Source organism: Octopus bimaculoides, chromosome 12 (assembly GCF_046866305.1).
Source record: "Octopus bimaculoides isolate indiv1 chromosome 12, ASM4686630v1, whole genome shotgun sequence".
Lineage (NCBI taxonomy): Eukaryota > Metazoa > Mollusca > Cephalopoda > Octopoda > Octopodidae > Octopus > Octopus bimaculoides.
In genome coordinates, this window is record NC_142939.1 from 38106778 (window position 1) to 38120414 (window position 13637).

The 13637-nt window shown below is 35.6% G+C and overlaps 1 protein-coding gene across 14 annotated transcripts in view; it reads right to left on the reverse strand.

Annotated features, from left to right (window-relative positions):
- Positions 1-13637, reverse strand: part of LOC106879092 (alpha- and gamma-adaptin-binding protein p34) — a 209338-nt gene that overhangs the window by 16708 nt on the left and 178993 nt on the right. For 3 of the 14 annotated variants that reach the window (XR_016243832.1, XR_008265306.2, XR_016243831.1), the window contains 2 exons: positions 5718-5767; positions 51-143 (listed from right to left, as the gene is read on the reverse strand). Coding sequence is in view for 7 of the 14 variants with exons in the window: in XM_052972137.2 (XP_052828097.1) it covers positions 3657-3785; positions 5718-5767 (179 nt within the window). In the remaining 7 variants the exon portion in view is untranslated. Of the gene's footprint in view, positions 1-50; positions 144-3021; positions 3786-5713; positions 5768-8574; positions 8646-13637 lie in introns of those variants that run through there. The other 11 variants (XR_016243829.1, XM_089360925.1, XM_052972138.2 and 8 more) reach the window with 7 other exon arrangements.

A 13637-nucleotide genomic window follows, 5' to 3' on the forward strand; every position in this document is an offset into this window, starting at 1 on the left:
TTTATGTGGTTGAAGAGCCTTTAGTTTAAACAGGAAAAAAATCATCTTACCTCCACTCCATATCAAACTTGGCATTATGAAGCAATTTGTTAAAGCTCTGGATAAAGACAGACCATGCTTTCATGTTATTTGCAGCACATTTCCTGGTTAGAAAATTGATGAAAGATGGGAACTTTGTAAATGACTTTCTGAGCAACAAGAAAGCAGCCAACTATGTCAAAATAGTCTACAACATGCTGGAGAGCTTTCAAATGTTGGGACCAAATATGAGCATAAAGATGCACTATCTTCACAGTCACATTGATAAATTTCTTAAAAATCTTGGTGACACAAATGATGAATAGGCGGAATGTTTCCTCTTCCTCCTCCTCCACCACCACCACCACCATCATCATTTAACGTCCGTTGTCCATGCTGGCATGGGTTGGATGGTTTGCCCAGAGCTGGCAAGCTGGAGAGCTGCCCAGGCTCCAGTCTGATTTGGCATGGTTTCTACAGCTGGGTGCCCTTCCTAACACCAACCACTTTACAGAGTATGCTGGGTGCTTCTACATGGCACTGCCCCCATGGCATGCCATGGGTGATTTTACGTGGCACAACATATGGATGTTTTTATGTGGCACCACAAAAAGTACTTTTTATGTAGCACTGGTACAGGATTCTTCCAGGTCAATCTTTTTCACCAGGGGAAAAGACAGTCTTCTGCTGTGGAGTACGGGTCTTCTTGAGTATAGCAAGGCACCAGGTATCTCAGTCCTTCATCATCTTGCCTGAAAAGTTCAGCATCCTGAGGTCACTCTTCAGTACTTCATCCCATGTCTTTCTGGGTCACCCACTTCTACATGTTCCATTTACTTTGAGAGATCAGCACTTCTTTTTGGAGCTGTTAGTATTTATCTGCATCACATGACCAAACCAGTGCAGTCTTCTCTCTTATACACTGTCTCTAATTCCTCTTATGCCTAACTTCTCTCTCAATACACTAGCACTCTTGTCAAACATGTACACTTACATTACACATCTAGTGGGCCATACCAGCCTCATTCCTCTCCAACCTTTCCATGTTCTCTGCATTCTCTCTCACTACCATGTAGAATTGCTGTCTGTATACATGCATCATACAGTCTTCCTTTCATTCAGAGAAAGAAACCTTTTGTAACAGAGGTAACGGCTCACTGAACTTCATTCAGCCTATTCTTATTCTAGTTATCACATTCTATGTGCATTGTCCTCCACCACTAATTTGGTCCCCTACATAGTAGAAATTATTTACTACCTCTAATGAGCCGCCAGGGCATTTGAGAGAATTAATTTCTCTAGCTTCTATAGTTTTTATGGATCCTGTGCATCTTCCACATATGAACACTACCTTCTCTGATAATTTTCCTGTTAATTCACTGCACCTGTTGTGTATCTATAGCTTACACTGGGTACACCATATGGAGTTCCTGCCTACATCTTTCCTACAAACTGAACAGGGCCACCTACCTGAAGGGGGCAGGGTCCTGTTTGTTTTCTTGCTTACTATGATCTTAGTCTTTGCTAAGTTAACCTTAAGATCCTTAGATTTCAGGTTTTGCTGGAAGAATTTCTCTTCTAGCTTTGATATGGAATCTGCTATGAGGGCAAGATCATCAGCATATAGTAGTTCTCAGGGGCTGCTAGTCTTAAATTCCTCTGTTATGGCCTGAAGGACAATGATGAAAAGGAAGGGACTGAGGACTCAGCCTTGATGAATCCCCTACCTGTACACCAAATTCTTCACTGTACTCTCACCTTCTCTGTACATGGCCAGTACAGCTTTCACCAGCCACTCGTCTATCCCTAGCCTTCTCAGACACCACACAGCAAGGTACTCAACTGAAAGCTTTCTCAAGATCAACGAATGCCAAGTATAATGGTTTATTCTTTGCTAAGTACTTCACTTGCAGTTGCCTGACTATGAAAATAGTGTCAGTAGTGCTTCTTCCCTGCTCCTAATTAATTGGGCTATTACTCTCTGTAATTTTCATCACCTGGTCCAAGAGTTTGATGCCTCTATCTAAAGTGTCATTCTTACCCTTGTAGCAGCTAACAATAATGCTGCTATCCAGTCACCTTCCTGAATGACCTGATTGACTATGTAGGTGACTAACCTGTATCCTACCTTACTGGATATTTTGAGCATCTCAGCTGTGGTTCTGGATGGACCAGGGACTTTCCTGTTTTTAATTGCCTTGTCTACCATATTGCTGTCCACTAGGATAGCTGGTCCCTCTGTTGGGTTCACATAAGGGAGACTCCCTTTCTCCCATTCATTCTCTACATTCAACAGTCTCACATAGTAACTTTTCCATGCCTCTTTCTCGTCCATATCACTCAGTGCAAGCATACCATTATCCATCTGCACACACTTCTCTCCTACAATACCTCGATTCTTACTGTCTAGTAATCCAGAACACTTCAGGACATAAAATCAATAGAACAAAGGTATCAAGGCAGATGACAGTGGAATTAGGCTCATGATCTTCATGAATTTCAGCACTCAAGAAAATCATCCAAGTGCAAATTCATGGGAAATTAGGCATAAACAATGATGTAATTAATCCATAGAAATTTAAAGATTTTTACTAGTTTTACAGTAGAATTTTAAGAAAATATTCTGGTTTTGGAGAAAAACTAATTTCTATGTATGTTATGCCTTATTCCTCGTAAACTGTGGATCCAACATCTTAAAATTTATTTTGTTGGCCTGTATAATCTGCCTAGTTCAGTCTCTCTTAAAGGTAAATAGTTACATTCTTACTTCCCTATTGAATGGCTGTTGACAGACAAACATAAAACTCTCTAGCTCCAACCAAATATTACTGGACTATATTCTGTTAGCAGTATATTGTTTAACCCTTTAGTGTTCCAACCGGCCAAAACCATCCAAAAATTATTCCCCTTTATTTGTTTGAATTGGCGAAATCTGGTCATATCTGATTAACTCTATGAAATTGCTAAAAACATAAACAAATTACATTATTGAATTCTCATAGCTTTGAGATAATGTGAGACAAAGCCTTTCCTGCATTTATTCAAGTAAAAATACAATGAAATTTTTGAGACTTCTTGATTTTTTCAACGTTTGAAGAGAAGTGTGTATCTTAGTTTTTAACGATATGGCATCAGCAAGTAGTGATTTCGACTTTGAAGGTTTTACTCTTGATGTACAAAGTATAAATGAAAACAACAGTGATTTGTCTTTGGATGAATCTGATATTGATATTTATGAATCTTCGTCGGATGAGGAAGATTTTGATAATGGAAGTGATAATGATATTAAAAACATTATGGCAACATGGGTGAAGATTACTACATCAACCACAATTCCTGATTTTACAGAAAAGACTAATCCACAACAGAGTCTACCTCCATTGGACTATTTATTTTTATTTTTACCAAAAAGTTTTTTTGAAACTGTCACAGAAGAAACAAATAAATATGCTCAATGCATAATTTCTATTTGTGGAAGACCTGGTCCACTATGGCAGCCAACTGATACAGCAGAAATGTGAGCTTTTTTTTACTATAAACATGTTTGGTATCAAGCAGCTTCTTTGGTTATGGAACAACTGGAGTTTTGATATAAGATATGGTGATCCATGTATCTCCGGCATTATGTTTAATTATAGTTAATTCATATATTGTTTATGTAAAAAGCCACAAGGTACCTCCACCACCAAGTGACTATGCCCATTTGAAATTTCGGGTTGACATCGCATCTCAGTTATGTGAGGGCTTTTCTTCCAGAAAGCACAGAACTGGGAGAAAAGCAAAATTAATTGAGATGGATGTCAATAGAGAAAATATTGACTTCCATAAAGTGAAACAAATAAATGGAAGGAAAAAAGTTTGAATTTGTGTTCACTGCAAAAAAGGAAAACTGTGAAAGGATATCAGGTCAAGATCTCATATATGTATTCATTTTGCAAAGTGCCCTTGTGTAAAGAGTGCTCGGTCAGTTTCACAATAGAAATATGGCATAACTATATTTTGTTGCTTGATAGTAATACTATCATATATTCCTTTCATTTTACTACAAATAATATGTGAAAGTGAGAATTACATATTAATTTTCAGTATGTTACACACATGTATTCACTTTAGTCTCACCTGTTAATGAGCTTTTTTTATTAGATGCATTCTGTTATACAAATGTATTCATTAAATTGTATAAGAGTACATAGGCAATGGTATATTGACTAGTAAAAGAGTTTTTTTACTTTAGTTTCAATGAAAATGTTTGAATGAAATACAGAGAAAGAATAAAATCTTGTACTAATTATACCTGTATTTTAATTAATTCAAATATACCTCATCTTGAAAAGTGGCAAAATTGTTGGCAGTTGACATCTGGGACAATTTTAGTAACAAATCAAACAGGTAAGATGCATTAAGAATTTCAGTTTTAGTGTTTATCCTTAATATTACTGTTAATTAAATTTACCTGCCCATAAAAGTCAAATTTAATCAGAAAGATCAGCTAAAATGACATAACTGTAAACCACTGGTAAAATTTCAAATCTGTATGTAAAAAATTAACAATGCTACAAGCAAATATTGTGGACACTCCTTTTGAGCCTGAATAATTCAAAAATAATGTAAACAAATAAGCATTACATTTGATAGATTAATCTGAACACTAAAGGGTTAACACATCTAGTTGTGGTGGAGAAAATGAAGAGTTACAACATGATGGTGGACCAATGCAAGGAGAATTTAACTGGATAGACAACTTTTTCTTTGAAGTTGTTTAACTGTATGCATGCTGGCTGTACTATCTAAAAAATACTCTAGTGTGCAACATATAATAATTTTTAACTTAGACACAAATATTAGTGAATAACAGCTGATTAATATGATACCAGTACTTAACTGATTCATCATCATCATCATCGTTTAACGTCCGCTTTCCATGCTAGCATGGGTAGGACGATTTGACTGAGGACTGGTGAACCAGATGGCTACACCAGGCTCCAATCTGATTTGGCAGAGTTTCTACAGCTGGATGCCCTTCCTAACGTCAACCACTCTGAGAGTGTAGTGGGTGCTTTTACGTGCCACCGGCACGAAGGTTAGTCAGGCAATGGCCACGCTCAAAATGGTGTATTTTACGTGCCACCTGCACAGGAGCCAGTCCAGCGGTACTGGCAACGAATTCGCTCAAATGTCTTTTCACGTGCCACTGGCACAAGTGCCAGGAAGGCGACATTGGTAACGATCACGCTCAAAAGGTGCTATTTACGTGCTCCCGGCACAGAAGCCAGACAGCTGGTGCTCTGGCAACGATCACGCTCGTACGGTGCTCTTAGTGATCTAATGGTACAGGTGCCAGGTTCAGATGAAATCGTGATTCATATTTGTACTAAATTGATTCATAATGAAGAGTAAAGTTAAATCTGGTGGGATCTGAACTTAAAACACAGAAGGATATAACTAAATACTAATTCTTAACATTAATACAAAATCACACAGTTTGGGAGAAGGTAGAGCAGATTAAATTGAATCCAGTATTAACTGGTAGTTTACTTTATTGAACCAAAAATAATGAAAGGTAAAGTTGACCACAACAGAATTTGAACTAAGAACATTAAGGGCTGTAGCAAAATATTACAAGACATTTTGTCATTTGGCACTATACTTGAGTGCATTAATTTTAAAGTATATGAATATAATTTTAAATACTTACTGACCTTTTCTGCATATTTTCTCCGTTGGTTGGGTGTTAATAGATTTCCCTTGACTGATAAAAGAAATAATAAAAGTCAATAGTATCAAACAATTTACATATAACTGAATATATATAAATATTAGTATTAATACTGAGAGGTAATACCTATCTCCACTTAAACATGGATGTTCTGTTAGAACAAACTTTGCTGCAGTAGATACCATGAGAGAAACTCTTATATAGGCTTTTTGTGCAAAATGCACACTTGTTCATATTGATAGCAGGGAGATAAATCTTTGCCATCACCAGCACCAATACCATTTGATTTCAACCTCCCTTGATCTCATCAATGATGGACGCTCGACTGCCAGAGATAGCAGCGACTCATCTCCTTGCCAGCAATATATAGAAAATCAGTGCCAGCACGGGCACTGGTGTTGCAATTAGCCAGTGAGCTTAAAAAGTAGACATTAGTGACAGATGCAGTATTAATACTGAGAGGTAATATTTATCCCCACTTAAATGTGAATGTTCTGTTAGAACAAACTTTACTGTGGCCAGCGACATATAGAAAATCAGTGCCAGGATAGGTACTGGTGTCGTGGGGGATAAATATTACCTCTCAGTATTAATACTGCTTCAGCCACTAATGTATATATTTTTTAACAAGCTCACTGGCTAATTGCAACACCATCCTGGCACTGATTTTCTATATATCACTAGTGGAGAGATGGGTTGCTGCTATCTCAAACAGCTGAGCGTCCGTCATTGACAAAACCAAGGAAGGTTGAAATCATATGATCTGGTGGTTTTGGAACTGGAGATGGTGAGGATTTATCTCCTAGCTAGAGATATAAACAAGCGTGCATTTTGTACCACAAGCCCATATGGGAGTTTCTCTCATGGTATTTACCACAGTAAAGTTCTAATAGAACATCCACGTTTAAGTAGGGATAAATATTACCTCTCAATAATTGAATATGTTCTCAAGAAAAATTCACTACAACTTTCCTTGGTTGGAATTTATTGCTTTTGTCAATTTAAACAGCCACAACTCTCTTGTGTTTTCCACTCCATTCAGTTACAGAATTGAAATCTTTTGTCAGCCTGAGCAGCTGTCTCATTAACCTTCTACTTACATTAATTTCTGATTTATCTTTTTTTTCCATAAACTAATTTTCTACTTAATCAAGAACCTCATTTAACTTTAAATCAAATGTCCAATAAACTCTTTGATCAATTACATTAACTCGTCATCATTCCTCATCTCAACTCAGATGGCTTTGTAAGCAGTGCTTTAGGGATCAAAACTACCCAATTTCCATCCAACACAAAAAGAAATCCTTCTCTAGATTCATTTTCTATAACCTATTCTGCCCAATGTAATTACGGAGGGAAATATGCCTGATAGTATTGTAGACATTGCTCTAAAATGATGAGAAATTAAGTCAGAATGTTCCACTGGATGTGTGATGTAGTGTACATGTATGGCAAAGTGTAAATGTGTTGAGAGAAAGCTTTTGGGTATAAGAGGCATCAAGTATTAACTTGTGGAAAAATAAGTCATAAGGTGTGGGACAAAGTGGTGAAAAATGATCCTCACAGAGATAGCAACAAGGGACTGAGATGATTGGTGATTTGTTGTGCTACAGAAGACCTGTCCAGCTAAAGAAAATCAAGGCCATTATAGGTGTACCCTTTACGCACACAATCTTCCCCTGACAAACCTCTCCCCAGCAACACTTCTTCCTTCCTCCACTAGTGTTCACTATTTGCATTATCCCCCTCTTCTTTATCTCCTGCTCTCCAATTGCACCCTCATAACTGTACCTGTACATAATGTGTCCCTGTCAAATCTCCCCTAACACCCCTTCCTTCTACTTATGTCCACTCTATTCCCTCTCTCCTTAGCAAGCTTGTGAACTTACCCATCCACTCACACTATCCAATCTTTGGTTTCACTTATATACACCTTCCTGTCACTTAACTGTATCCCTCATCACATCTTCACAATCTTTGTCTACAACTGATGTAGCTATGTAACTCCTCTATGCAGGACACCTATTTCTCTCCTTTTATTGATACTCTAACTCAATGGTTCCCAAACTTTTTCAGACTGCTGACCCCTTTGTTCTCACACCACATTCCTAGCACTTCCCCACCACATCACCATAAATATAGACCTCTTTCTACTGCAAATTCAAAATAACTTTATTACACAGATAAATCATAACCTAGTTAACCCATTCTTTTGTTGTTTTAAAAAATACAAAAGAGCAAATTTACATTTAACTTGTAACTATGTTTTCATATTTTTATTGCAATGGATGTACATTGTGCAGGGATATCAGGCAGTTCCCCATTATCATCCATTGAATTTTTGTATGCAATAACAATAGTTCAAAATCGTTATCATTCTCAGTGCAGAGCTGTGGAAATAGGGAGGAATTGAGAGCATGTACCTTGATTTTATTTACTGCTGTGATAACAATATACTGGACAATTTAAGTCTACCATTTAGGTTATTTGCAACACATGCAAACACACTAGGTATAACATTTTCAATAAACCGATGAAGCTGCAATGACAACCTACCATCAATAGTGTTCAATTTATTGCTCAAAAACGAAATACTGACAACTTTTTTGTATCTGTTTCTAGTTGTCTTACAAATAACAACTCTTGAACCAAACATTAATTTTTGATGAAGCAAACATAAGCAAGAAACAAACTTTTATTGACTAGCAAAAGGGACTCATCTAACTGCTACATTTGATCGTTCTGTGTATGTTGCACGATATATCTTAAATGTTATAGAATTCTACATTTTGAAACACATGTAATACACGATTTTATATTTAAAAAAATTGTACATTCACCTCTTCATTCAAGGAAATGAAGGAAAAAAATGAGAACTTCTGATTTATGCATAACTTTTCCAAATTTTATTCTGTAAAAATACAAATTATAAGCGTTTCAAAATGTAGAGCACATGACAAAAAGTAACAAAAAAGGAAACAAACATAGTGGTGACGATGAGGAAGTGGGTAGACATTTGAAAAAAATATAGATTAAAAAGTTTTATTTTAAAGAAACTCTGCTCGTGAATAATTTGAAATGTGGGAAAATGCCATAAAAACCAAGAAATTCTGATTTATGTAAAGAGCTATTCTAAAAATCCAACAAATGTAAAATTATATGCCATCCTTTTTAAAAATTCATAATGATAGAGTTTCTAAATCATAAATTTGAAAAAATTGTCAAAAACACTGAAAAGAAAAAAAAAACGCCCTGAGCAGTTCTCTCCCCTTCAGGGAAATTTCTCCCTCCCCTCTATTTCTTAGCAAACTCTTTTTCTCTCTGCCTCTAACTATGAAAGCAACCTTAGGTGGTAGCACCTACAGCTGCCAGTCAAATTTCACACCTGTGTGTTAAACGATGGTCCAATTCTGAATGCTATGCACAAAACTGATAGCAAGATGAAACATAGGAAATTGACCAAAATCATCCCAACATGATAAGCAGCCTGGAAATACAATATTCATACCCAAGAAAACCACAGAAGGGTTTGCATGTAGTTTGTAGAGAAAATGGTAATCAAGTCTACATGAAGAACTATCAAACAAGGTGAATCAGTACTCTTTTTATCACTCAATCCCTTTCCTTCTTTGTCTCTCCACCACTGTTAAAATTAAAGAAAATAGAAAATATCTATCATACTGTGTATAATGTTAATTTTAATTTTAAATGACTCTGAGGCTTTCATTACCCTTCCTCCATCTCTTCACTTCTTATATAGAAATATTCTTTCATACGCTCTCTCATTCATAAGAAAAAGACATCCCATAATAATAAGACCATAAAAAAAAAAAGCCCTGAGCAGTTCTCTCTCCTAAAGGGAAATTTCTCCCTACCTCTTTTTTCTTAGCAAACTCTCTTTCTCTGAAAGCAACCATAGGTGGCAGTACCAACAATCACAAGTCAAATTTCACACGTATGAGTGCGTGTGTATATATCTATTAGGCTGAGTAAAAAGTAAGCAATATTTTGAAACACGAAATTCAAAGTATATTTCAACAATGTGGCAATTCTATTCATCAAAGTAAGTACCATTACAATCAACACATTTCTGCCAATGAGTTGCAAGTTTGTTTATCCCAGTAACATAAAAATCTGGAGTTCTGAAGCTGATGAACTCTTTGAATGTACTTTCAGCATCAGTTTGATTTTTTAACTCCTTCAGCTGTTTTACACCCTTTTTTAAGTTGAATGACAAAATTGCTTGAATATTGCACTCTGACAGTTCCATTTCAGATGATTGTAACAAAGGTGAAAAAAATATCAATGTTAATTCATTGATGCATTTGGGCAAGTCTATGTTTGTATTATCAGACAACTGCCAAAAAATGTTTTTAAAAAATTCAAAACTGCAAAAATCCGGTACAAATTCATCATGGTTCAAAACATTGCTTACTTTTTACTCAACCTGATATACAGTAGCAGCCATAATATAAGGGTCAGTAAGAACAAGTGTATTGAAATATTTATTATAGAAGCTTAACAAAATGTTGAGACTAGGTATTTTACACATATCATTCAATTACGTTATTAGTTGAATAATATTCTTAAGACAGCAATTTACTCACATGTAGCATCTTTCAGAGCTTGTCAGTAATTCAGTTTTTAACAAAATTGAAAACTGTTAACATTTTTGAAGAGGACTGGTCCCTAGCTACATTTTGGCATTAAAAAATTAAGATTTGGTCCAGTAGAAAAAAGTTTACATCAAAATTTATAGCAATGTTATAGGTGAGTAAGTAACACTTCCAATCAAGTTTAGATCTGAATAACTTTTATTTTAAAAGAAAAATATATTTATCTTAGCTTCTATGATAGAAGAAAGCATGAAGAATTTCATAGTTTTGATCCCACGCAACAAAAATTTGTATCAAAAAGTTGTAAGGTAAAATATCATGAAAAAAATATAAGCAAGGCAAAAAATTGGATTTAAGTATAATTAACTTTTCTATTTTAAAAACAAACTATATTTTAATTAAGTTTAAATGATAGAGCTCAATTTGAGGAATTTCATGGTATCAATCTCATGCAATGAAGTTTTAAAAGAAAAAGTTATTAGTGTTTGTTTCTCAAATTTGAAGGTGATATACTTTTTTATGAATATCGTTCAATAAGGGACTTTTAACATATGTCACCGGCATCATTGAGGTAAGGAAAAAAATTATCAATGAAACTGCTAATTGACACATTTGGCAGATTATTAATTAACACAATAGCATAGCCTGGAAAAAACATGGATTACATGGAAAAATGTGAGCAAGAGAAATAATATTACAAACTTGGAAAAGTATAGGACAAGTTATTACACTTAGAAAAGTTCAGAACAAGTTATTATATCTGGTAAAGTACAGAACAAGAAAATTTTTACTTAAAATATTGCAGCTAAGGATACAATTTGAATATCAAAAATTATTTGATTTTAATTTACTAAGTAACATGATTAAAAAAAGGTATCATCATTTTGTTAAAATATGAACACACTAGAATACTTAAAGTACCAATATAGCTAAAGTTTTATGCAAAGTAGAACAGTATATACGGTAGGCAAATTCATTATGTAAAAAATAGGTATTGGGTCAAGACTAAAATGTGAAGACTTGGCAATGACTAAGGTAATTAACTCAAGCAAATTTTACTCTGAATTTGTTATAGGTAGATTTTACTGTAATATATAGCTAATTTTTGTGTTATTCTATTTATTGTAGTACTATTATTTTTTATAACTTATTTTCAAATTTATAATAATTAATTAATAATTAAAAAAATGAATTTTTTAAAGTGCAAAAAATATTTTGAGTTATCTTTTATTTTTAATAGAAGTAATAACTTGTAATAAAATTTTTAGTTTTAATGAAAGCTAATATTTTCTAAATCTAAATATTTTATTTGAAATTTTATCCTTAGCTGCAATATTTTAAGTAATATTTTACCAGATGTAATAACTTTTCCTGAACTTTTCCAAGTCTATAATCTTAAGAATATTATTTGTCTTGCTTGCATTTTTCCATGTAATTTAGATATATCTAATATCTATCTTTCGTGAAAATTTCAAGTGAATGGAATAAATATTTCATGAATTATGAGGAAATAAACAAATAATCTTCCAAACTGCAAAGGTCACTTAGAAAAACAATGAAAAATGAAACATGAATGAAAAAGAAACCCTTACTATTAATATTTTGTGAACATCCCTTTACTATCAATGACCTACTGACATCTGTTATCACAGGACTGAATTAATTTCTTACAAAATGATGGAGTAATATTGTTCCATTCGTTTTTCAATAATTCCCAGACTTCATCTTGGTTCTTTGGATTTCTCCTTCATGCTCCATCTCCAATAATCTTCCAAACATTTTCTATAGGGTTGAGATCAGGACTTTGAGGTGGCCAGTCCATGAGATCAATCCCTTCATCACTCAAAAAATCTTTGACTCTCTTCACAGTGTGACAGGGAGCATTGTCCTGCACGAAGATAGGAGGTTGAACTGACAAGGATCGGAGATGTGGAAGGGCATATTGTCTTAGAATCTGCTTGTAGATTTCATCATTGACAGTCCCTTGTAGGCAAATAAGTGGACCAGGACCAGATATCACTCCCCATAACATTACACTGCCTCCTCTATATTTCACTGTCTTCTTCACACATGCACGAGATAACCTTTTGCCACTTCTTTGTTGGATGTGCATCCCGTCATTGGAACCAATCACATTAAACTTTGATTCATCTCTAAAATGAACCTGTGACCACTGTTCTTCTTTTTAAATGACATGTTAATGAATGAAATGAAAACGGGCTCTTTGATCCTGCTTGGAGATCATAGTTTTTTTTTTGCTGGTGCCTGAGCAAGCAACCCAGAACCTCATAATTTCCAAGAAACTGTTTTGCACGATATGTTGACATCAGAGGTGGAGCTAAACTCATGGGATATCTCAGCAGCGCTCTTAAACTTATCATTCAGTGATATTCTAACCATAACACAATCCTGACTTGGTGAGAGGAATTCCGTGTAGAGGTAGGGGTCCACCAAGGTTCTGTCCTCAGCCCCCTCCTATTTATCATAGTCCTCCAGGCTATAACAGAGGAATTCAAGACAGGATGCCTCTGGGAGCTCCTCTATGCTGATGACCTTGCACTAATTGCTGAGTCACTATCAGAACTAGAGGAGAAGTTTCAGGTGTGGAAGCAAGGACTAGAATCGAAGGGCCTTACAGTCAACCTAGCTAAAACCAAAGTCCTAATAAGTAGGAAGGCAGACAAAACACAAACCCCTTCGGGTAGATGGCCCTGCTCAATCTGTAGAAAAGGTGTGGGTAGTAACTCTATAAGATGCACCCAGTGCAAGCTATGGACACATAAGAGGAGCAGCAATATCAAATGAAGGTTAACTAGGAAGTTACTTTTTGTTTGTAGCAGATGTTCAGGAGCTATAAACACTGTGAATGTGCAGAAAACAACTTCTGCCACATTCCAGGGAGAAAAACTAGAAGTGGTTGATAGCTTCCGCTATCTTGGTGACCAAATTAGTAGTGGGGGTGGGTGCGCTGAAAGCGTAGATGCAAGAATAAGAACAGCCTGGGCAAAGTTCAGAGAGCTCTTACCTCTGCTGGCGACAAAGGGTCTCTCTCTCAGAGTAAAAGGCAGATTGTATGACGCATGTGTACGAACAGCCATGCTTCACGGCAGTGAAACATGGGCTGTGACTGCTGAGGACATGCGTAGGCTCGCAAGGAATGAAGCCAGTATGCTCTGATGGAGGTGTAATGTCAGTGTGCATACTAGACAGAGTATCAGTACCTTGAGAGAAAAGTTGAACTTACAAAGCATCAGTTGTAGTGTGCAAGAGAGACGATTGCGCTGGTA